Source organism: Saccopteryx leptura, chromosome 4, assembly GCF_036850995.1.
Source record: "Saccopteryx leptura isolate mSacLep1 chromosome 4, mSacLep1_pri_phased_curated, whole genome shotgun sequence".
NCBI lineage: Eukaryota > Metazoa > Chordata > Mammalia > Chiroptera > Emballonuridae > Saccopteryx > Saccopteryx leptura.
In genome coordinates this window covers 126,906,076-126,931,306 of record NC_089506.1, presented here as the reverse complement: position 1 = coordinate 126,931,306, position 25,231 = coordinate 126,906,076, and the positions used below count along the sequence as shown (strand labels likewise).

The following is a 25,231-nucleotide window of genomic DNA, read 5'->3' as shown; positions in this document are numbered from 1 at the left end:
CCACCTACAAGAGACAGCATAGGGTCCAGGAAGCATGGATTTCAATGTAGGCAAGAGGCAGAGAAAATCCAGGAGGATGGGGAAGGCAGATGAGGAGGCAGAGAAGCCAGAGCAAAACTTATTTTCCATAAAGGAAAGTCAAGAGATAATACCCAAAACTGAGAGCAGCAAGTGGGTAGAGGGAAAGGAAATAGTCACAAATAATGTTATTTGCAATCAAGGCGGTAAAATACCACAGTACTCAGCCAAGAGAAAGTCCCAAGTGGTGCCCTGGGTAGAGAGACTGGGAGAGAAGCAGCCTCCCTCTGAGAAGTAGGCCAGCACCCTCCCCTCAAATCTGGGCAAGTAAAGTATGGCCTGGCCTTTCTAAGGACTTTTAGCTTCAACTTTGCTCTCCCGGTGTCCTAAGCCAAGTAAGACTGAAGGCCTCTGAAGTGAGACTAAATGGGAAGAGAGGGCTCAGCTGCATCCTCCAGGACACAAGGCAGGTAAGTGAAGCCATCCTGGGCCCCCCAGACCAAAGTACCTTCAGCTCAATATCACCAGCGCCTTCAATGCCCACAGAGCACAAGATTTGCCCAGATTCCCGACTCCCAACCCACATCATGATGAGACATGATGAAATGGAGGCTAGGTCACCAAGTTTCAGTGTGGCTTGTTTCCCAGCAGTAGGCAAGGGGAACAGCGAGGACCTGCTCCTTTTTGTGACAAGACTGTCAGAACCATTTTTCTCTCTTTAAAATTACATAATGTCTAATTTGAATAAAAGTAACTAAAAACATTTTTAAAGAATTCAACACAATGGTAATGCCAAGTAAAATCTCAAGCCTTAAATGTTTTAAACAAACAAACAAAAACAACCACCAGTGTGTGGCCTGGGAAGCCCGAACCCGCACCAGCAGCTTCATACGTAGCCTGGGGTCTAACCTAGCTCACACGTCTCCTCTCCCATCCCCAAATTGCCACACATTCCAGCTGCACTAACAATGAAGACACAGCTTCCAATTAAAAGCAAGCAGTTTAAGTGGGTAGGGAGATAAATGGGTTCAAAAATTAAGTGTCTTAGTTATGTTTTAAAGAAAGGGCAGAAAAGGTGTGCATAACCAATTCCCAGATTCCCACTGCACCCGTCGGAACCCTGTGCTGGTCCCTCCCTGGCGGTGCTGGCCCAGGGCGTGTGCCAGCAGGCCCCTGCAGCAAGGCGAGGAGAGGCGAGGTGAGCACTGGGGCTGTCTCCCTTCCTCCCACCCAGCTCTCTAGGAGGAGGACAGAGGACAAAGACTGCCAGGCACAGGGTAAAGGGCGAAAGGCAACAGATAAAAGATTCCTTCAGATGGTGTTTACCTGCTGCTCCCTACTGCACTTGAGCCGCTAAAGGAAGGCCTCACGTGCCGTCTTTATTACAACATCACATATTTATTGGAGTCTGACCTACACCCTATTCATCTGTTTTCTAACCGTGAACACATCTGAATCCCCTGGGCTTGAATGAGTAGCTGGCACTAACAGGGCATTCTCGAGCAGAAGTAGGAGCTTCCGGAAGGCACAGAGTGGTGCTCGGCTTGGCCCATGGGTGATGAGGAGGCAGCTTGGTGGGTGCAAACACGTGGGAGCAAACACATGAATCGTAGCTGCGGGCAGGAGGAATATCAGGTGCATCTCCAGGCCCCGAGGGCTCAACTCCTCCACTTAAACCCCTCCCACTGGGGAGGCAGCTCAGTTTCAGAGAGCAGCCGGCTGAGACAGTCCTGCTCCTGGGCACTGTCCGAACCTCCTGCGACCTCCTGCTCCCTGCACTGCCTGCCTCTGGTAAGTCCCTAGCATTTTTTCTCAAATTCACCTTTTCCTTCAAAACTACTCTCAGCTGGATCTTAAACTATCTGGCTCAGTGAATCATTTGCTGCTTTGCTCTGTTCTCCAAGGACCCAGCAGGTGCACTGCTGGAGTACAGACCATGATTACAGAACTTTTAATAAGGTTACACTTTATTCTCAGCCTGTGAACAAGCTTACTTGGAAACTAAGTCCTCGTTTCTATCAAAAAATACATAAAGTTTAAAATGAAACTTAAATTTATATTATTACTTATCTGTTCCTCACCTTAAACTGTAATGTTTCAACATCAAAAATTATATATATATATATATATGTGATTACACAGTTGCTGATTTTACTTTACAGTTTAACTTAAAAAACTTTAAAGCTTAATATGAGTACTGTTTTAATATAAGGTTAAAAAAACTTAACAAAAGATCTTTGTTATATACAAAAGGAGTTTTTTCCTTCATAAAGTTTTTCATAAATCTGTGTAAGAACAATTACTGACCAAATTATTAGCCAAGTGTGAGCCAAGGGGACTCCTCATTTAAGCAAAATCTGTCTACATTTGCTGCCCCGATTTTTATTGTGCGTGAACAAGGTCTTCCAATGCTTTCAATTGGTTATGTTACGTTTTCTTTTGTGAGGATAAAAGAGGCAGGCAGGCACACTGAGCCTCTTGGCCCTAGTGACAAACCAGCGAAAGTTAAAGCTGTGCATTTACTGTTCAGAGGTCTGTCTGTAACGCAGGACCTCAGGCTGAAACTAGTGAGAGACCCTGGTTGTTCTTGAGGCCCAGTCTTCCAAACCCTACACAGGAAGCTGACTTTCTCCCTCGGTCATGGTTGTCCTGAAGGCTACCCTGCACTTTAAAGAACCAGAAGTCTAGGAGGGAGTGGCGGTTAATCACTGGAAAAGCTCAATTGGAGTAAAACTCACAAATCTTGTTCTTGCGACACTCCAGTGGGTAGGCGACAATGGCGTGTCCCTGAGTTATGCAATAACGCCACCTCACAATATTGTAATTACAGCATGCCCTTCAGAATGTTCCACCTAACAAGGCCCTCTGCCAGACAGCTGGACACACTGAAAGGAGTCTTGCAGCATGATTTCAGTGCACAGGTTCATATGCATGACCGGCATAGCTACCCAGCCCGGCCCAGCAATGTCCCATGAAGTTAAGCTATAATTATTTCTATTATGTTCTATCAAACTTTTTGTGTTTTTTTTTTAAAGGATCTCCTTCTCTGGTCTATCTCAGAGTTCAAGCTCCTTAGAAACTTTTTAAACTTGCCAGTTAACTCACTATTATCCTAACAATTGGCAGCTACATTAACTGTCCATAGTTAGGAAGCCATCAAAAGACAGAGCACTGGCAATTTAGTACTTCAAAAGCAAGCAAACAAAGCCCTGTAGCCAACTGAAACCACATGTAGGCAGTTGGGCCCGGACATAGGCCCAGCGGGGTGAGCTGGCCAACAGGGGAAGAAACACAGCATCCAGAGATGTCCTGCTCCTGGCTCTTCCCACAGGCAAAAAAGCCAATCAGCTTAGCATGAGCAGATGTTTAAAATGCTTGAAAAGTCATGAAAAAGGACACTTTTAAATGAAGTAGGAAAACCTCCGTGAGGGTTCACGGACCCTGTGCGTGTCTTCAAGCCACTGCATCCCACTGTCATTTTCCCTCATTGTGGACACTATGGTACCAGCTGCTTAGTCTGAAATGATTCTGAGATAGGGTGCTAGGCATGTAGAGGCTCTTACTTTCAGAGAGAAGGTAGGTGTATTCAAGAGCAGGCACCATGTAACCAGCTCCTCTCCGAGGCAGAGATAGCCAAGTGGGAGCACAGAAGAATAATACCCACCATCACATAAACCTTTCGGAACAGGCTAACATGAATTTGCAAAGATGCTGATACTGAAAGCCAAGTCACAGGATCCTGCTTTATTAATGTCTCACTAGGCAGCTCTCCAAAGAATTATTAACTAAGAAACACACGTCCCCCCAAAAAAGATAGCAAAACTCCTCTCCTGTCCCCTAGAAAAACTTCCTCTGATTGCAAATACACTTATTACAAACAGTTAAAGCTCTGGACTATATTGTTTTGACAACAATGCCCTTTTTGGGGGCACATTTGTCACCAGCAGTTTTAGTTTTAGTTCCATCATCCTGTAAACCTTACTAGGCAAGAGAACTCAGACATTCTATAGGCTGTCCCGTCGAAAGTCTACAAAAATTTTACCCCACTTGTCTGACATTACTGCACTTTTATAGCCAAGTGAACTATACCCATCTCCAATGCAGACGCTATGCTCCTTGTCTTAATTAGCAATTGTGCAACCAACCCTGAGAAGTCAGTTTACCCAGAGTTAATGCCACTGCTACACCTGTGACTGCAGGGCAGGCTGTCCTTCCAACAACAAAACCCTGGAGAACATGGGCAACCAAGGGGACCATCCCCTGAAAGCCTGTTTTCTGTACTTGTGTGCCAACCGACCCAACAACAAAAACTCTAGATACAACGTGAGTAAAAAAAAGTACACAGTAACATAAAAGTAGTTATTCTCCTTAGTATTCTTTTAGGTAATACTATGATAACTTACATTTAACTTGCCTTCTATAAACTTTGAGAAACCTTAACCAATGTCGGTTTACTTATATTTTTGCCTAAAACTGTCAGCAATGTTAAATAAGATGCTTCTAAAAAACCTGACATCATCATCTTAAATCTCGAGGGAACTTTCTGCTCAGCTGGGCTCGGTGTTTTAATGCTGGAAGGGATGGACCTGAGCCCTCTCTTGGTATCACCAGGACTGGGTTCACACCTGATAAACGTTTTGCAAGTGTCATCACTGGGATGGTGCTGCTTAAAGCTAGTGATGAAATCACCAGTTTTCAGATCTCTGCCATAACACATCCTATACAGTCCTGGGAAGCTGACTTGCAGAGGTTCTCACGCCTCCAGAACCGGAGAGCATAAAGAGGCGTGCCAGCACATGCCCCTGACTTATCTGGCTGGCCCAGCACTGGCTGGAGTCGCTAGGAAATTGTGCTTTTATCACCCAGAGCATATCTGCCCCTGAAGGTGTGGACTAAACTCATAAAAAATTATTTCACATTTTTTCCTATAATAAGAGGGGAAATTAAGCGAAAAGCTATGATTATGAGTGTAATTTGCTGGCTTTGACATGGCCTTGCAGCTACTATAGCCACAGGGGTTGGGAGAAGAGAAGAGGTGACCAGGAGAGGGCAGAGCCATTGATGAGCACCCCAAAAGGGAGGGCCAAGGGACCTTCTCCCCAGTTGGTGTGGAGCAGCCAGAAATCTCCTTTCTCACACAGAATGCATGCCTCAGTCCCCTGCTCTGCAGAAACTCTCAGAAGGCTTAGGCAGCAGCAAAGCCTCTTTCCACCCAAACCACCTAAGTGAACAAACAGGTCTTTGAAAAGAACTGGGTGATAAAATAGTTCCACAGAGGCAGTCTGTTGGTGGGAGAGTAGTTCTTTGTATTTTTAAGAAATATTAATAAATAATCTGAGAAATCGGTTGCTGAGAATAAAATCAGCTTATAATTTACGGTATCCAAGTGAAAATTAAAGATCTACCCCTCCCACTTTCACCCTCCTCCAGCAAAAGGCCCATTACCTCATCTCTTGTGTGTGGGACCCACGGAGAGATGCAGCTGAGGTAACTACCTCATGCTGTGAAAGCAAATCTCTTAGATCTCCCACATGGAATTCTGTTTCCTGGTGAATGTCTCCCCACTGTGTAGAAAAGCTGATGAAATCCAACCATACTTGCTCAGGCCCTAAAGCAAAACTGCAGCTGAAAAGTTCTGTTAAATCATTTCCTTTGAATTTTATTTTTAAACTGCTTGAAAACATGTAGAAACCAAAGACCTTTTCCTTTTCACATTTTTATGCAAATGAAAGTGTTGGGCCTTGACTCCTCACACCTCCAGGCAGCCTTCCCCACCCACACATTTCTCTTGGACAGTCATTCCAGGGCTGGTCCTCCAAGATTTCCCGTCTCTTCTCTGAACTTTAGCATGAGGCAGAGTGAGAGCCTCAGGTATGCTGAGCAGCCTCTAAAGCAGGGGTCCCCAAACTTTTTACACAGGGGGCCAGTTCACTGTCCCTCAGACTGTTGGAGGGCCGGACTATAAAAAAAAAAACTATGAACAAATCCCTATGCACACTGCACATACCTTATTTTAAAGTAAAAAAACAAAACGAGAACAAATACAATATTTAAAATAAAAGAACAAGTAAATTTCAATCAACAAACTGATCAATATTTCAATGAGAACTAGGCTCCTCTCACTGACCACCAATGAAACAGGTGCCCCTTCCGGAAGTGCGGCAGGGGTCGGATAAATGGCCTCAGGGGGCCACATGTGGCCCGCGAGCCGTAGTTTGGGGACCCCTGCTCTAAAGGAAACCAATACTGAGACCTACTGTTAAGCCAGGGGGTGGTAGATAGGGAAAGAAGGACCCTTGGGGATAGTAACCTGAGGGCCAGACACACCAGCAGCCCGCTAGGACCCAGGACCCTGGGAGGACAAGGGGTGAGGGGCTTACTAAGGATCAGAGTGGGTGTGGTCTGAAGCATGGAGGGCCTATGGCCCATTTCCTAATGGTTAGAGACTGAGGTGGCTTCCTACCATGATCCAACATAGGCACCCCTCACTCTACTTCCACCTTGACAATAAGGGCTGCAAAGTTCTGGTTCTGCCATTCAGAGTAAGGCCAGGAGAGCAAGGCAAGCACCCCAAACTGGCCACACTCTTGGCCACCCACACACATTTATGTCTGCTGGCCAGGCAGGGACAGGGTGTGTGGGTGAATCTACTTCACACTACTCACCAGTTGGGCATTGCTCACACACTCACCTTGAAAGCACCTCAAAACCATGTGAGTTTATGGAGTCCACTTCATCTGTACTTCAGAGAACATAGCTGCCCTTGCATCTGTGATGTTGGCAGCATTAGGGTAGGACCCCATTTCTAAATGCATTATTATTATTATTATTATTATTATTATTCGAGAGAGAGAGAGGAGAGAGATGAGAAACATCCCCTTTCAGTTGTTTCACTTTAGTTAATGAATGCTTCTCATACATGCCTTGAACAGGGAATCAAGCCGAGCGGTTTTAAGTCAGCAACCTTGGGCTTCAAGCCAGAGACTTTTGGGCTCAAGCCAGCAACCTTGAGATCACATTGATGATCCCACACTCAAGCTGACAAGCCCACGCTCAAGCTGGCAATCTCGGGGTTTCAAACGGGGGCCCTCAAAGTCCTGGATTAACACTCTATCCAATGCACGCACCACCACCACCACCAGTCAGGCTCTCGATGTATTTTTAATGCCTGCACAGAGAATACAATGCAATTAAACAGGACAGCCTGTCATGGTGCATTTCCTGAATGTTATAATTATACGTTCGTTGTTCTAGGTGAACACAAACACAGGTCTAGGCCTCCTGCAGTCACATTTAGCACATTTACACCACATTGTGACACTAGTCAGGCCAGAAACTCCATGGACATGATCCCAACAGTCACTCAGCATCTTTAGTCTATAACCTTCCTGGCATCTGAGGCCTCAGGTGACAGGAAAAAGGCTCCCAAAACTCAAAAGAATGGCAAGGATTCTCAGAATTGACACCAAACACTTCACACACCACACTCCTCTTGGCCCCAAGGCAATTCAGGTCAGATCTGAGAAAACAAATGTGGTAGGGAATTGGCAGCTGATTCTGAGTAGGAGCAGCCCATCCTGCCTGCACCCACGAGGGTGGTTTCATCTCCTGTATCTCCAGATGCCTCTGCCTCCACCCCCCAGTGATCACTGTGAAAACAGGTTTTCCCCGTTGGCCCTTAGGCCAGGGTGCTGTCACTAAGGCTCTGCTCCTCCATTGCAGCTCCCGGTCCCCAAATGAGAGAGACTTTCCTCATCAGACGTGCAGCAAGTAGAACTGACTTCAAATAAAAGCAGTGGAAAGAAAAGCACAAACAATTGGTGGCACTCCTTTACAACCACCACGTGTGAATCAAACAGGAGCTAACGGTGAGTGGACCCCTGGGAAGACCAGAGCCTGAACCATAAAAAGGAAAATGAGTCTTCTCAAAGAGCGGAAACCAAAAAAGCCACATTATATCCCAAGGCCTCCGGGAAAGCCCTTCAAGTATAAGTGTTTCCAGTGTCCATTTACCTGCAATGAAAAGTCACATCTTTTTAATCACATGAAGTATGGTCTCTGTAAAAACTCCATCACTTTAGTATCAGAGCAAGATCGTGTCCCCAAGTGCCCGAAATCTAATTCTCTAGACCCTAAGCAAACACACCAGCCAGACCCCACAGTGAAGCCCACCTCCTCCAAGTCTGTCACAAACAGGCTCCACCATTTGGACACCAAGCCACTCGGCCTTGCCAAAGATGACTCTAAGGAAAATTTGGAAATGCAGGTGTGTGGACCCCACAAGGGCCCCGGACTGAAGTCGTCTCTCCACAAGGAAGCAATGTGCCCAGGTCCAGCACCAGAAGCCGTCATGGGCACTCAGCCTGCTCTGGAAGGTGTTGTGAGGCCATCAGCCTTTGTTCCCATTGGAGAGCACAGACTCAAAGGGCCAGAACACACCAAGGCTCCCGACACCCTGGCACTGCCCAGCCCCACCACCAAGGCCACTGCTTTTCATGCCAAGTCTGCATTCCACACCCCTGCCTACCCATGGAAAACCAGCTCGCCTTTCCTCCCACCTGAGTTTCCACATAAAATCCCAACCACAAAGGGGTTCAGTGCCCTTTCCCCTTATGTGCACCCCACACTCCCCGAGTACCCACCTCACTTTTACACAGAGCATGGACTGGCCACCATCTACTCACCCTACCGGCTGGCTGGGAACTCACCTGAGTGTGACACCCCCCTGCTGTCAGTCTATAGGGCCCAAGACCAAAGACATTTCCTGCCTCACCCTGGGCCAGTGCCTAAGCACTTGAACATATCTCCCTCAACATATGATCATTACAGGTTATTCCAGCAGTACCACCCCAATATGCCAATTCCTTATGGATTTTACAGACCAGAGTCTGCATTTTCCTCATATGGTCTCAGAGTCCCACCTATCACTGGTATTTCACAAGACCAAAGCTCTCACCTACTGGAAGAAGCCACCCTGGTCTACTCGGCTTCAAGTCCATCCAAGTTAAACCCTTCCAACTCCCACCAAAAACACACAGATTTTGAGAAAGACAGTCCAACTCTTGAGGCTGAAGACACTTCCAAACACGGGCAGAGGGACGCAGAAGGAACCAAGATGAGCCCACGTGCAGGAAGTGCAGCCACTGGTTCCCCAGGAAGGCCAAGTCCCACCAACTTCACACAGACAAGCCAGCCTTGCGCTGGGCTGGGTGAAGCCTCAGACAAGCCTGCCTCAAGTGCCCAGGGGAGGCTCCAGCAGACAGAACAGAGTCTCACAGCCTGCAAGCCCATCAAGAAAAGCACAGAGCACCCATATTCCCAGGCTCCAGAAGACAGAGATGACTCTTCAAAAAGGTAAGAACATTTCATTTTCAAAACCTCCAAAGTCATGTCTCTGGTTGTGCTTAGTTACCAAGCTTAGACTCACAAAAAGCTTCACACAGTGGCTTTTCTAAGCAAGGTCCCTACTAAGCCTTCTTTCTCTCTGCCTCTTCCAGCCTCGATGCTGTGGACGTCGATGCTCGGGCTCAAACAGGAAATACTTCTCATGGGACGAAGGTCATGCCATCCAACCCAGAGGATGGCTCCAGGATAGCCCCGCTGAACCTCTCCAAGAAACCAGAAGCCAAACTGATAGCTGCTCACGACTCCGTGTACAAAGACTTCACACAGCTGCAAGATGTGCCTCTGAATCTCTCAGTGAAGGACCCCTGCAATGCCCTGACTCCGAGGCCTTCCTTCCACAGCATGCCACGAGAGGCAGAACCTGCTGCAGCTGCTCAGAAGGCTAAGATGGAAGGTTCCAGAGATGGGCCAGACTACAATGAGACGAATCAAAATGGTGTTGGCTCTGATGAGGTTCCAGTGATCTCCCCCACTGGGAAGGCCCAGGATGCACGGTCCGTGGACAGCAGTGATGAGCAGAAGCAGACAGCAGCCGTTGCCCTCTGCCAACTGGCGGCCTACAGTCCAGGCACTGTCCGGGTGGGCAGTGGGGAGCCCGTGGCCCAGGACTCCACCTGCCAACAAGACACATCCGGTCTCAGTGCCACAGTGAGCCAGGAACCTCAGAATGACCCCAGACCCAAAGGGCAGAAGAGAACAAGCCCACGGGATACAGTGAAGTCCCAGCAAGGATCTAAGAAGACAAAGGTAAGCGACACAGCCAGAGTGTTCACTCTCCGGAAAAGAACTCGAGTGTCTTAGTGATGGCTCACCCAGATGCGAAGAGTTGGGGCCACAGCACCTTTGAAAACAGGTTGCAGAGCAGCAAATTTTTCATAGCGCCTTCATTTTTTTACCTGGTCAATTTTACAAGGCAGCTTTTTTCCCCTCAAAATAAGCTGAATTCAGTTCACTTTTTGTAAATATTAAGTATGTCCACTTGGAGTTGTAAAAATATTTGAATGACTCATACTCTAAGACTGATAAGTTAGACAATGGCTTTTATTTTTGTAAAATATCAAATGAAATAGGACTAAGAAGTAAATTTTAGGTGTAAGTCATCTCATAGGATATTCTCTAAAAATAGTTTTCTTATAAATATCTTAGCACCAGAACAAACTGTCATAACTGTATTATTAAACCTACTGTGTGGTTTTAAGTAAATAACAATTACTGGAAATGCCAGAAAAAATATTTTCAGGTCAGTGCTGTATGTAAAAACATTGTGCTTTATTATGACTGAATAATACACAAACATCAAGAGGCTATTTATACAAATAACTTATCTCCAAAAGGGAAAAGTCTATTACTGATGAAGTTATTATCAATATGTTCTAGTCCATACGTTACAGCGAATTTCATGACTCATTCAGCCTCATTTTCCACTTCCTAAAATGATGTATATATTGCTAATTTTCCAATAAACTCAAAGATGAACTTCAAGGATACACAAAATGAAGACAAACATGAACTCTGTGTTATATTTTAGAGTATTTTGACATAATAAACTCAGTGACTAGAGAGTAGAGCTGAGGCAGCAATTAAAATAGTGTGTGAAGTGTGTGTGTGTGTGTGTGTGTCCCCACATATGTGAGTGTGCAAATATACATGCAGACCAGTGGCCATCAAGCTTGGGCATGTGTAGCAACCTGGGGCTCCTCTGAGACTTACCATGGGGCCCTCAGGGTCCTGTAGGAAAATGAGTTTCCAGAGCCTCAGCTCCCTAAAACCACTTCTTGAGAAAAGGTCAGCAGGTGTCCTGAGCTCCCCATCCTCAACCCTCTTCAAAACAGCCCTCTCTCCCACTCTCCACCCACACCACCTGGCATGTCAACAAAGGGTCCCTGGAAATGTATATGGTGCTGAGGGTAGGAATCAGTCCAGTAATGGCGGCGGGGGGGGGGGGGGGGGGGGGGGGGTCCTCAACAAGGCAGGTAGTTTTCACCAAAATGCATGTCCAGTGACATCCGACAGCAGTGCTAAAAGTAAGAAAGCCACTCCCAGCTACCTCTGCAGGTAACAAGGCTTCTTAGTACAGAGCTTAAAAGTAAAAATTTAATATAAAAATAAGATATTGCGGCCCTGGATGGTTGACTCAACAGTAGAGCGTCGGCCCAGATGTGGATGTTCCAGGTTCAATTCCCAGTCAAGGCACAGAGGGGAAGTGGCCAACTGCTTCTCCACCTCTCCTTCTCTCTCTCTCTCTCTCTCTCCCTCTCCCTCTCTCTCCTCCTCCTTCTTCTTCTTCTTTCACAGGCATGGCTCAGTTGATTCGAGTGCATCAGCCCAGATGCTAAAAGATAGCTTCATAGAGCCTCCACTTCAGGCATTAGAAATAGCTTGCCTGCAAGCGGCCCCCAATGGGCAAAGCATTAGCCCCAGACAGGGGCTGCCAGGTGGATCCCGGTTGGGGTGCATACAGGCATCTGTCTCTGTATCCCCCCTACTCTCACTTAAAAAATTAATAAAATAAAATAAAATAAAATATTGATACAGCCCTTACCACCTCATCCTATGTATAAGTACTACTCACCAAAAAACCTGAAATAGCCTGGCCAGGTGGTGGCACACTGGATAGAGCATTGGACTGGGACCTGGAGGACCCAGGTTTGAAACCCCGAGGTCACTGGCTTGAGTGTGGGCTCATCCGGCTTGAGCGCGGGGTCACCAGCTTGAATGCGGGGTCATAGACATGACCCTATGGTCACTAGATTGAGCTCCAAGGTTGCTGGCTTGAGCCCAAGGTCACTCGCTCTGCTGGACACGGACACACACACATACACACCCCGTCAAGGCATATATGAGAAAACAATCAATGAACTAAGGTGCCACAACAAAGAATTGATGCTTCTCATCTCTCCCTTGCTATGTGTGTCCCTATCTGTCCCCTTCTCTTACTCTCTCTCTGTCAAAAAAAAATAAGTCTGAACTAAAAATTCATCTTGTTCAGAGCTGCAATGCAATAAATTATTATTTGCTATTGTTTGGATCAACTCAGTGCTAATAACTGTATTCTGTAAAAACTCGATCAAGAAAAATTTTTAAATGCTGAGCACCTTGTGGGCCTAGGAAATGTAGCAGCTAGTGCCCACTCAGATATCTGCTGCTAGAGATTCACGAGAAGGAGGTGGCAACACCCGCACAGCAGGAAACACTGTTTGGGAAAGTAAGTGGAGATGAAGAATTTAAGGAGACTAAAGAATAAAACCCCTGAAGGAGCAGCATCTGTGCATTTCCAATGGATGACAGCAGGAGTGAAAGTATCATGATGCCTCAACCCACTGTATTTATAATTTGAAAAGTTTGTGATCATTGCATTTTAAAATGACAGTATTCAGGACAGCAAATAACATGTTTTGCAATACATTAAATTGATATAAAACCACTGGTATCACCTCAGAGAAAGGCAGAGCTTGTCACAATGCTTTTCCACATACATGAGACCACTGATACAAAGTGCCCTAAAGCATCAAAAACACCATGGAGCGCCTTCAGACGACCACACAAACCCAAAACTTAGCTGTCATGATCCAAACTGAGGGGCACACATGCGACTCCACTGGCATGTGGGGCTCTTCTGTTTCTGACACCAGAATGTTTGACACAAAAGTAGGACACCCCTGCTCTCTCAAAAGTCAACACCCTAGCCTGACCTGTGGTGGCGCAGTGGATAAAGTGTCAACCTGGAAACGCTGAGGTTGCCGGTTCGAAACCCTGGGCTTGCCTGGTCAAGGCACATATGGGAGTTGATGCTTCCAGCTCCTCCCCCCCTTCTCTCTCTCTGTCTCTCTCTCTCTCCTCTCTAATGAATAAATAAAAAAATCTTTAAAAATAATTTAAAAAAAAAAAAAAAGAAACCCTTAAAAAAAAAAAGTCAACACCCTAGCCTGACCTGTGGTGGTGCAGTGGATAAAGCGTCGACCTGGAAATGCTGAAGTCACTGGTTCGAAACCCTGGGCTTGCCTGGTCAAGGCACATATGGGAGTTGATGCTTCCAGCTCCTCCCCCCCTTCTCTCTCTCTGTCTCTCCTCTCTCTCTCTCTCTCTCTGTCTCTCCCTCTCCTCTCTAAAATGAATAAATTTTAAAAAAGTGTTTAAAAAAAAAAAAGTCAACACCCTGTAGGAAGTAGAACCACAGGCTCCAGGCTCACAACCCAAAGCCTCACCCTGCAAGCTATCACTTCATACCTGACACATGCAAGAACACAGACCTGCTGTACCAAAGGCCTAAAGATTCTGAAGACACTTTTACAGCTCATCCCCAAGTGCCAGGCATCTTTAAGTGACAAGAAGAGAAACCAGGAAGTTACTGACTATCCAGGCCTCCTGCTACAGTGTAGACAGGGAGCTACCTTACCACTAAGGAGATGCTCACCCCAGCTCTAAGAGGCACAACCTGCCTGCAGGTGTCAATGGTGGGACTGTGATTGTGGCATTAAAACAGAGCCCACTCATCCTCCCGACACAATTCTTCCAGGTCAGGTGTGACAAACACAACACAGGAAGCAGGCAGGCCCCTTTGTATCTACCTAAAAGCACACCAGAGTCCTAGGTCTTTATATTACTGATCTGTTAACTATATTACCTTTTTGCATCCATGTATGACTGGACATAAAAGGTGTAAAACGTCTAACCTTTACATGCAAGAAGTAATAAACCCTCAGAAAATTAAATTTAGAGCTCTCCTACTAGGTATATACCTAAAAGAAATGAAAGCAAGGATACTAACAGATATGTGTGAGCTGATATTCAAAAGATGGAAACAGACCCCAGCCATGTGACTCAGTGGATAAAGAAAGCATCATCCCGGTGTACAAGGTCATAGATTCAACCCCTGGTCACCTTGTATGAGAAGCAATCAATGAGTACACAAATAAATCAAACAACAAAGTGGAACGAGTTGATGCTTCTCTCTCTCTCTCTCTCTCTCTCCCTCCTCCCCCTTCCTCTCTCTATGGGGAAAAAAAGATGGAAATAACCCATGCCCACTGACAGAATTTCTGGCAGACCAGCACCAGTCTGTAGACTGGTGGTTGAAAATCACTGCTTTGTAATACTCAAAATGTCAAGTTTTTAACAAAAAACTACAAGGCACAAAGAAACAAAAATCGGAAAAAGAAATGGGCAGAACATATCCCTGAGGAAGCCCAGACATTGTACTTACAAGACAAAGACTAAATCAACTGTCTCAAAAACGCTCCAAGAAAAGAAAATGCTCAAACAGCTACAGGAAACAAAGAGAACAGTATCAGAACAAATATGGAATGTCAATAAAAAAACAGAAACTATAAAGAGAGACCAGACAAATTCTGGAACTGAAAGTACAATAAGTGTTATGAAAAATTCAAAGAGTACAACAGCTGACATGAATCAGCAGAAGAATCAGTGAACCCGAAGACAGGGAAACTAAAATTACCCCATCTGAGGTGAAGAAAAAACAAAAAAATGAACAATAAATGTTAGCCCCTGTGGCCTCCACTACCTGCACTAGGATAAGATCACTGTCACCCAGTCTGGCACAATCCTTCCCAAACAGAAGACAGCAAAGCTTTCTCCACATCCCACCAGGCAAGAAGGGGCCAGACACCCAAGTGAATATCATGGGCCAACGTATAATACATTATGTCCACAGTTTTATTTATTTACTTTTTTTTTTTTTAATTTACTGACTTTAATGAGAGAAGAAGGAAGAGAGAAGAGAGAGACAGGAACATTGATCTGTTCCTACATGTGCCCTGACTGGGGATCAAACCAGCAACCTCTGTGTTTCTGGTCGATGCTCTAACCAACCAAGCTATCCAGCCAGGGTTTTGTTGCTGGTTTTTTTTAATTATTGATTTTAGCAAGAGAGGAAGGGAGAGAGAAAGACAGGAACATCAATCTGTTCCTGTATGTGCCCTGACCAGGGATGGAACTGGCAGCCTCTGTGCTTCTGTACGATGCTCAAGCCAGTTGAGCTATCTCGCCAGGGCTATGTTCCACAATTTTAAAGCAAGAGCTGGACACTGTTTATGACACAAACACCCACATACTCCGTCTGTTCGTGATCAGCAAACACTGATCACACCAGCCACACACACAAGTTGCATCAGGCAATGAGGAATAAAAAGAGAAGGCTCTAGTCTCCTTCAAGTTGAACTGCAGCTGGCACCACAGATGGGACTTCATCTTGATCCATGACACTCACATGCCAACACACTCTCACATACTACCCCTCACACCATCTATTTTCACAAATAAATGTGTCACTTAGGACAGAATAAAATATTAAAATCACAGAAGTGAATCTGTCACCTTGGGATACGCAGTGATTTCTTAGATATGACACAAGCAATAAAAAAGACGAGGGCCCTCACCAGGTGGTGGCGCCATGGATAGAGCATCGAACTGGGATGCAGAGGACCCAAGTTCGAGACCCCGAGGTCGCCAGCTTAAGCACGGGCTTATCTGGTTTGAGCAAAGCTCACCGGCTTGGACCCAAGGTCACTGACTCAAGCAAGGGGCTACTCGGTCTGCTGAAGGGCCACGGTCAAGGCACATAGGAGAAAGCAATCAATGAACAACTAAGGTGTCGCAACGAAAAACTAATGATTGATGCTTCTCATCTCTCTCCGTTCCTGTCTGTCTGTCCCTGTCTATCCCTCTCTCTGACTTTCTCTCTCTGTTAAAAAAAAAAAAAAAAGAGTGGGACCTAACAAAAATTTAAAACTTTGATGTATCAAATGATACCATGAAGAAAGTAAAAAGACTACTACAGAATGGGAGAAAATATTTGCAAGTCATATATCTAATAAGAGATTTACATTCAAAATACATAGAGAACTCTTACAACAATAAAAATGACCCAATTTTTTTTTTTTTTTTCATTTTTCTGAAGCTGGAAACGGGGAGAGACAGTCAGACAGACTCCCGCATGCGCCCCACCGGGATCCACCCGGCACGCCCACCAGGGGCGACGCTCTGCCCACCAGGGGGCGATGCTCTGCCCATCCTGGGTGTCGCCATGTTGGGACCAGAGCCACTCTAGCGCCTGAGGCAGAGGCCACAGAGCCATCCCCAGCACCTGGGCCATCTTTGCTCCAATGGAGCCTTGGCTGCGGGAGGGGAAGAGAGAGACAGAGAGGAAAGCGTGGCGGAGGGGTGGAGAAGCAAATGGGCGCTTCTCCTGTGTGCCCGGGCCGGGAATCGAACCCGGGTCCTCCGCACGCTAGGCCGACGCTCTACCGCTAAGCCAACCGGCCAGGGCAAGATGACCCAATTTTTTAAATGAGCAAAAGGATTTGAATAGATGTTTCTCCTACAAAGATACCCAAATGAACAGTAGCAATGTGAAAAAATGCTCAACATCATTAGAAGAGCACAAATCAAAACCACAATGAGATACCATGTCACACCCACTGGGATGGCTATTATCCAAAAAAGAAAGAAAAAAGAGAATGTAGAGAAACTGTAATACTCAAAATGCTGATGAGAATTTAACAGTTTCATAGTTCCTGAAAAAGTCAAAGTTGCCATGTAACCCAGCAATCCACTTCTAGGTCTATACTCAAGAGAACTGAAATCACATTCCACACAAGTATTCACAGCATTGTTATTCACAATGACCACATGTCCATGGAGGGAGAGAAGGATAAAGAAATACTCTTCAGTGAATAAAGGGAACCAAGCAGGACTGCTACAAACTACAATGTGGGTGAACATTAAAAACATTCCTCTAAGTGAGAGAAGCTGGGCACAGAGACCCCTGCTGTCATTCCCATTTCTATGAAACATCCAGAAAAGGCAGACTGCAGAGATGGATCAGTGGCTGCCCAGGGCTGGGCGTGCTGAGAGGAAGGGGAGTGATTGCTCCTAAGCATCTGGTCTCTTTGTAGGGCAATGAAAATATCCTGAAGTTAGAAATGACAATGGCTGCACAACTGTAAATCTATAAAACACTGAATTGTACACTTTAAATGAGTAAACTTTATGGTATATATATATTATATCTCAATAAAGCTGCTCCAAAAATGAGCAGAGATTAAAAAGTAAACAGAAACTATGGGGTCCAAAAGCTTTCCTGTGCTCCAAGATGCCAGCAGAGTACTCAGCCAGCACTTCCAACACCCCCACAGCTCGGGTGTTGGGCAGTAAGAGGCAGGGCCAGACCTGTCTCCGCACAGAAGTCACCTCCCTGGCTGTGTGGCACCTGTAGTGACCCATTCTAGGAGGGGGCCCTCTCCATCCTTCGCAGCTATCCTTTCTTTCTGTCCAGAGGCACCAGTGGTCACATCCAGGGATGGTCCCCACCAACCACAGACAGGGCTTCATGTGACCACAGCCCCATACTCCACCCCCGTGTGGCCAGACCTGGCAGCTGGGACACGCAGGCCTGGGGCTCAGTGGTCCCTCTGCACCGACCACACTGTGCCCCTGAGCCCCTGCTAAAGCCCTCCAACCCCAACACTTGCTGGGGTAAGCCTTGTTCCCGGTAGACCATGAAGTCCCCCCAGGTGATAAACACAGCTGCATTACACACATTCAAACCAGTCATAGTACCCCACAACAGTGAAAACTGGTTCTGTGGGGGAGGGGTTTCAGATGTTATAGTGGTTCATGGACCCCAAATCCAGGTATGCGTTGTATCTGTGGTATTAAAACTGCACAGCAAGGAGAAGCAACAATTAAGAAATGAAAAAGGTCCACATAATAAGGAAGGCTGAGCACCTTCTCGCCTACAAACACTGTCAGTCAGTGAGGATACAGGTGTGGTGTAGGCTCACACAGGCCATACTGGAGAGAAGGGGAGAGACGAAGCACCCATATCTACAACAGTCCTGACAACGCAAAGCAAACACAGAGCAGGTACTCACCATCTGCAAGTCGGAGAGGGAGCAGCAGGCCTCTTCTGCCCAGTTCTGCTAGCGCCAGACACCCACCATGCCAGGCGTTGTCTGTCTCCTGGAAACTGAGAGCATACAGGACGCCTGAGACCACAGTGCTCTCCTTCAAATCCAGACCCCATGCCTATAAGCCTCACCAGAACCTTTCTGTGAGTTGCAAAACATCAGTTGGCTCAGGAAGTACAATTCTCCCAATTTAACTGGAGATCACTGTCCAGTGCAATCCTACTCCTCAGATACCCCACAATGAGTCGAGTCCTGGGTCGGCCCCAGATCCAGTATACTCCAGCGACTGCACAACCAGCAACTTATGCCATGAGAGAAATCAAACCAGTGATGACAGTCTGCAAGACACTGTCTCCAGAGTCCTGCGCAGGGGTAACACTGCAGGGCCAGCAAGGGGGCTAAATCAATGTTTTCTAAGTGATGGGACTGTGGGAGCCGTGGGAACTGACAGTCAGGAGCTGGGACACAGGGAGGGGGCAGCAACCAGTTGGAGGCTCCCAGTAAAGCCCCCTTGGGGACTCAGGAAGTTCCACACCACAGGGCCTGGCCTGGAAACAGCAGGGAATGCAGTCAGCCTGGGATGTGTGTTTGAGTTCATGGAACTGATGTCCTGTTTCTGACCTATTTCAGAAAAGACTGAGCTCACTACACGTCCCAGGAAGACACAGAAGGAGGATGAGATTAGAGCAGCAGCTGTGCCCATGCCCAGTGCCCGCTGGCCCTGGCACCCCGCCACCTTACACTCCCTCCTCCCAGCTGGCCCCTGACTCTCCACATCTCTAAATGCCCTGATCTGTGGTTAACTTCTTTGTATGCCAAGTTCATGTATCTCATGCCCATGTTATGCAGGTGGCACCAAGGAGAGGCAATGAAACTGATGCACTCAGGTTGCTGCCCTGGGAATCACAAGCAGAAAGACATTTCCACCCTCCATTGCCCAGCTACAAAATCAGAGTTCATTAAAATGACAAAATAAAGGAAAAGAAGTGTTTGGACATTAAACTAATGAAGACAAAAGAAACTAGACTGAGACTGCAGGGCTGGAGAAAGGCCCACACACCAAACCAGAGACGTGTCTTCTGTGACAAAAGATGTTCAATACGTCGAGTGAGACTTTGAAAGGGAAGCAGTGGAGTGCAGTGGTGAAGCAGAGGGACTGACTGAGGAGGCGGGTGGAGTCTGTACAAAATAGCTTTAGCTGAGCATAGGGAAGAAGCAGAAAAAAGAAAGACCTGGAGGCAGATAGCCGTCTTTGTTGAAGAGGCCAGAGTAAAAGGCTCCCAAATCCCATCTCAGAGCTCTATCCCAAAAGCGGACACTCTATGCCATGCCCATGGACACTCCCTCAGTGGCCATGTGGGGATGCCCAGCTCTGCACCCAGCAGGACGTCAGCACCATCAATACGCCACCAGAAAAGAACTCCGGGAAGATGCCCACAACAATCTGGCAGAACCACCACGTAGATGGGAGCCAGCACTGGCTTGTTCCTCATCCACAGTCCTGCACAGCCTGACAAATACATATTTCTGCAGAAAGTGAGGCGTTTCCATGAGACAACACACTGGTCAAACACGCACCATTATTCTGAAAAAGGTGACCCACATTTGACATTGTTTCCTGCTCTCCTTAAACTGTCACCGAGCAGGCTCGAGGTGAAGTGCAAGAAGAAACCTGCTCAGAAGGAGCATGGGCTGTGTGGGATGCTCATGGAGCTGCCTCAGTGACAAACACATACACAAGCCCCAGAAGTGCTGACAGCACACCTTCCACACACAGTGGCAATCCTAGAAGAAAAGCCACCAGCTAATGAGGGCAGGTGTGCAACCAGTGGCCTAGTAAACAGCATCCATCCTCCAATCATCTCCTTCTGAAACCAGGAAAGACACATGCATTAAGAAATCCAGGGAAAAAAAAAAAGAAAGAAAGAAACCCAGGAGGCCTGACTTGTGGTGGTGCAGTGGACTGGAGTACTGACCTGGAATGGTGAGGTCGTCAGTTCAAAACTCTAGGTTTACTGGGTCAAGGCACATGCAAGAAGCAACTACTATGAGTTGATGTTTCCTGCTCCTATCCCCTGGTTCTCTTTCTCTCTCAAATAATAAATAAAACCTTTAAAAACAAAATAAAATAAAATAAAACCCAAGAGTACATGCTCACTCAACCTGCCACAGACGCATGCCTGGGAGCACCGGTGCTGCCTGGGGCGCAGCCCTGTCCCCTGACCTGTAGGGCTCACCCAGGCTCACACCCAAAACCTGCCGTCTGCACATCCTAGCCCACACCCATGTGGCCAGCAGGCCATCTGTAACCAGACTTCTCTGAAAATCTGGGACAGATACAGCACCAGCACCACGTGTGGCTGTTTAAATTTAAATCCAATAAATTAATCTTCCAATTCAGACCTCAGATATACTAGCCTCTTTTTAAGTCTCAACAGCCACAGGTGGCTCATGGCTGCCCTACAGGCAGATCCAGAACATTCCATACTCACAGAACATTCCCTGAAAGAGTACAGACCACACAGATTCTAAGAATACCTATATGTGAGTATGTTTGAGATTAATGGCCCTGGCCAGTTGGCTCAGTGGTAGAGTGTCGGCCTGGTGTGCAGGAGTCCCGGGTTCGATTCCCGGCTAGGGCACACAGGAGAAGCGCCCATCTGCTTCTCCACCCCTCCCCCTCCTTCCTCTCTGTCTCTCTCTTCCCCTCCCGCAGCTGAGGCTCCACTGGAGCAAAAAGATGGCCCAGGCGCTGGGGATGGCTCCTTGGCCTCTGCCCCGGTCGCTGGAGTGGCTCTGGTTGCCACAGAGTGACGCCCCGGATGGGCGGAGCATTGCCCCCTGGTGGGCGTGCCGGGTGGATCCCAGTCGGGCACATGCGGGAGTCTGACTGCCTCCCCGTTTCCAGCTTCAGAAAATTAAAAAAAAAAAAAAAAGATTAATTTTCCTTAAGGTTTTTAAAGTAATGAAATCTAAACTAATAAAATAAATATACCAGCAATTACTAGAGTTCTCAAATTCACTTCAAACGGGGGGGAAAATAACAACTCTGGGGCTCAGACAAAAAGCTCAGTTAAAGAAAATATTAGCCTGACCAGGTGGTGGCGCAATGTATTAGAGCATTGGCCTGGTATGCTGAGGACCCAGGTTCAAAATTCCAAGGTCACCAGCTTGAGCATGGGATCACAGACATGACTCCATGGTCTCTGGCCTGAACCCCAATGTCGCTGGCTTGAGCAAGGGGCTCACTGGCTCAGCTGAAGCCCCCAGTCAAGGTAAATATGAGAAAGCAATCAATGAACTAAGGTGCCACTACTATAAGTTGATGCTTTTCATCTCTCTCCCTTCCTTTCTGTCTGTCCCTGTTTCTCTCTCTTTCTCAAAAGAAAAAAAAAATATTAAAGGATGGAGAAGAGAAAAGCTACCACTTCCAGCCAGGTCTCCCTCTCCCCCCACACGCACCTGAAACAGTCCAGCACTGACCCCACCACGTCATCTGCCAGCTCTTGAGGAAGCCTTCCAGCCACCCTTCCAATTCTGAAAAAGAAGGACACCATCTATCAGCACTACCAGACCATCAGACCGTCATGGGGGTACACGCTAGACCAAGAACCATCCCAGCCATTTCCCTCCCCCCAGAGAAGGGAAAGCAGAGACTGACTCAAAGCAAGCTAACACACACTCCACTCCACAGGTCACCTGTCCCACCAGGGTGCTCTACCAGGTTCACATAAACAAATGTCTGTGTGCCTCAGAGGACTGATACAAAGGGGGAGGGTGCACAGCACTCAATGATGGTCACGCACCCACCACCTCCAGACCCTCTCACCTGGCAGGAGACCCCACTTCCACATTAGACACCAACTGCTGGATACCATCAGATCACTTGACATGGGACCCGCATCCCGACAGCTGTGCCAGGATAGGAGGTGCCGCTCGAAGGCCCCTTACTCCCAGCTCACACTACTCCAACCACATGTGACTCTGTAAGCAGAGGTTGTCCTGTGTATCCCTGTAGCCTGAGCACTCATGTAGCTGGCTGGATCAGCATAAAAGCCCAGGGAAACCTCTGCTGGGGGAGGAGCCCCCATCCCCTGCACCTTCATCCCATTGTACTTTTCTCCACAACAGAGGGCTCATCGACATCTTCAACCTCTATTCTGTATTTTGTCCCCCAGCGCCCCTCACCCCCCACTGGTGGTCTGTGCCTAGTCTTGCTGGGTGGGCACCTTCTCTGTAAGCCATCCCCTTAAGCATAACAGAAGGTGATGCTCAGTCCCCCTCTGGTGTTTCCAAGATTAAATGAGGCCTCAAATGTCTATGAAGGGTGGGGCTGTGTTGATCAGGATGTGAAAGATGAAGGAGGAACACTGGTAGTTAAGAAAGGCACGTTGGAGCCCTGGCCGGTTGGCTCAGCGATAGAGCGTCGGCCTGGCGTTCGGGGGACCCGGGTTCTAATCCCGGCCAGGGCACATAGGAGAAGCGCCCATTTGCTTCTCCACCCCTCCCCCTCCTTCCTCTCTGTCTCTCTCTTCCCCTCCCGCAGCCGGGGCTCCATTGGAGCAAAGATGGCCCGGGAGCTGGGGATGGCTCCTTGGCCTCTGCCCCAGGCGCTAGAGTGGCTCTGGTCACGGCAGAGCATCGCCCCCTGGTGGGCAGAGCATCGCCCCTGGTGGGCGTGCCGGGTGGATCCCGGTGGGGCGCATGCGGGAGTCTGTCTGACTGTCTCTCCCGGTTTCCAGCTTCAGAAAAATACAAAAAAAAAAAAAAGAAAGGCACGTTGGCATGCTCCTAATCCGCCCATTCTAGACAGAAAGGCAAGAAAAAGGAGCCTCAAGTCAATCTCAGTGATCTTTAAAATTGGAACAGAAAACAGTAAATGTAAATTAGAGTAAGTCCACAGCTTGAATGACTCAAGGCTCAGAAAACCCACATGGTCATGTTTGTAAGTCATCAGACCCCAGGCCCAGCTCCCCGCTCAGCCATACAGCAGGCACCTACCCTTTGGCTGCAGACCATCGCACGACTGTATCTTTGTCCTTCAGCCCGACCAGCAGCTGCTCTGGAAGAACACAGGAAGGCAGATCCGTGAGCTCCTGAGTCACTGCCTCAACTCTCAGCTTCAGACACCCATCCTGTACTTCACTGAGAGTACCATAGGGGAAATTACATTAAAAATCTTAATTCCAGGCCCTGGACGGGTAGTTCAGTGGACAGAGTGTCATCTTGGCATGCCGAGGTCACAGGTTCAATCCCCGGTCAGGGTACATATGAGAAGCAACCAACGAGTATACAACTAAATGGTACAACTGAGTGGAATTACAAGTTGATGCTTCTCTCTCTCTCTCTCTCTATCTCTCTCTCTCTCTCTCTCCCCTTCTCTCCCTTCCCCCTCTCTCCTTCTCCCTCTTCAATAGAAAAATTATTTTTAAACATATTAATTCTAGTTACAAGAAAAAATATTTCCTTCTCTATGGTTTTAAATCATTTGAAGCAAATTTTTGCCATTGTTCCTAAGAAGCAGATCTAATCATCACAGTAACCAAGAGCAGAAAGTAACAGAGAGGCTGGAGTTAATGGTGACCTCACTCAGGTGAGGAAGCCTTCCCAAAAAACACAAGAGAAGCCCTATCAGGATGGGGTCTTGGGGATGGGTCAGATCTTAGGAAAAGTCACGCAAAGGCCCAAAGTTGGGATGGCACCACATAAAGGCTTTGCAAGACCAGTGGGTGGAAACCTTGACAAAGGGCACCAGTCCACTTGGGAAGGCCTGACCTGGAGGAGAAACAGGAGCCTATCCATGCAGATGAGTTTTCTGTGACAGGCAGTCTGGGGCTCCAGGAGGTGGGGAACAGCAGGTGTGGACAACTCCACCAAGAAACCTACTGTGACAAGGAAGAGGCGGCAAGTGCTGTCCTTCACCACAGGGAGCCCAGCGCAGTGTATGCCATAGCATGAGCCCACAGGTAGGAATGGGAGACCGCAATTAAGAGTTAGGTAGAGGCTGGCCCTATGGGTGGCACCTGGTCCACAAGGCAGGGGTAGGGGATCAGGCTCTACTGATGACTCTGCCCCTGTGTGCAGCACAAGCTGCCACCTGGGGTGAGAGTGGGGCCAGTGAAGAGCTCTGCGGGGTGAGTGTGGGCAGCTGCAGCCAGGGAAGCACTTGGAGTTCCCGTTGAGGCCTGCGGGAAGGACACTGGGAGGACTGAAATGCACAGTGAGGTGAAAATGGAGGGCCACCAGTGGGAGACTCTTGGGCTCCAACAGCCATAGGCATGGATGTTCTCGTCAGGCCAGGACTGGACTGCAGGCCAGTGGCCATGTGTTCAACAAATAGCAAGGAAGGTCACATGACACCAGCACAAAAGGGAATAAGGCAGTGTAGTCAACTGAACGACCTCAAAGCCACCACTGAAGCGCCATGGAGAGCAAGCAAGGCAAAAGCCTGCTTGCCAAGACAGCCACTCCAGGCAGGTCACGCACCTATCACGCTCTCCACCTCCTCAGGGATGTCGTAGCCCTCCTCACTGTCAGGAGTCTCAGCGTGCGTCCAGGGCTCCCTCTGACTCTGGGTGCAGACCTGCAGGTTAGCAGCCAAGGAGCGGCAGCCACGCTGGTACCTGCAGGGACCACATGTGACCTCAAACCCAATGTCATAGCTCGTTGTCTAGCAAACAACCTTGATGACTAAAATCGACAATTGAGTATCTTAACCTGTGGAAAATCCATGTGTTTACAAAGACACAATGGAAGTAAGAAAACAGTATCCACTGTCATCAGCCAAGATTGCCAGAAAAAGATAACAGCCTAACCTTAGCCACAGAACACAGACCCATCAGAAATCCTCATGTGCCGTCACGTCTGTCACGTCTTCAGGG

At 47.6% G+C, this 25,231-nt stretch overlaps 2 protein-coding genes across 7 annotated transcripts in view; one reads left to right on the top strand and one right to left on the bottom strand.

The window, feature by feature from the left end:
* TBCD (tubulin folding cofactor D) overlaps nucleotides 1-25,231 on the bottom strand; it is a 194,120-nt gene that overhangs the window by 120,392 nt on the left and 48,497 nt on the right. For all 4 annotated transcript variants that reach the window (XM_066381665.1, XM_066381668.1, XM_066381666.1 and 1 more), the window contains 4 exons: nucleotides 24,837-24,973; nucleotides 23,352-23,412; nucleotides 21,813-21,887; nucleotides 18,315-18,409 (listed from right to left, as the gene is read on the bottom strand). In XM_066381665.1, coding sequence (XP_066237762.1) covers nucleotides 18,315-18,409; nucleotides 21,813-21,887; nucleotides 23,352-23,412; nucleotides 24,837-24,973 — 368 coding nt within the window. The remainder of the gene's footprint in view (nucleotides 1-18,314; nucleotides 18,410-21,812; nucleotides 21,888-23,351; nucleotides 23,413-24,836; nucleotides 24,974-25,231) is intronic.
* ZNF750 (zinc finger protein 750) lies at nucleotides 1,466-19,444 on the top strand. Of its 3 annotated transcripts, none has more exons than XM_066381671.1 (4): nucleotides 1,466-1,809; nucleotides 7,741-9,372; nucleotides 9,516-10,170; nucleotides 19,200-19,444. In XM_066381671.1, the coding sequence occupies exons 2-4, from the start codon at nucleotides 7,934-7,936 to the stop codon at nucleotides 19,311-19,313; spliced, it is 2,208 nt and encodes a 735-aa protein (XP_066237768.1). In that variant the 5' UTR covers nucleotides 1,466-1,809; nucleotides 7,741-7,933; the 3' UTR covers nucleotides 19,314-19,444. The 3 variants fall into 3 exon arrangements, with proteins under 3 accessions (XP_066237768.1, XP_066237766.1, XP_066237769.1); XM_066381669.1 differs by lacking the exon at nucleotides 19,200-19,444 and adding an exon at nucleotides 18,981-19,148; XM_066381672.1 differs by lacking the exons at nucleotides 7,741-9,372; nucleotides 19,200-19,444 and adding an exon at nucleotides 18,981-19,148.

Coding starts and splice junctions, on each gene's coding strand:
- ZNF750 (XM_066381669.1), top strand. CDS start 7,934: ATGAGTCTTCTCAAAGAGCGGAAACCAAAAAAGCCACATTATATCCCA. Junction 9,373..9,515: donor AGAGATGACTCTTCAAAAAG/GTAAGAACATTT, acceptor TGCCTCTTCCAG/CCTCGATGCTGTGGACGTCG. Junction 10,171..18,980: donor AAGGATCTAAGAAGACAAAG/GTAAGCGACACA, acceptor GACCTATTTCAG/AAAAGACTGAGCTCACTACA.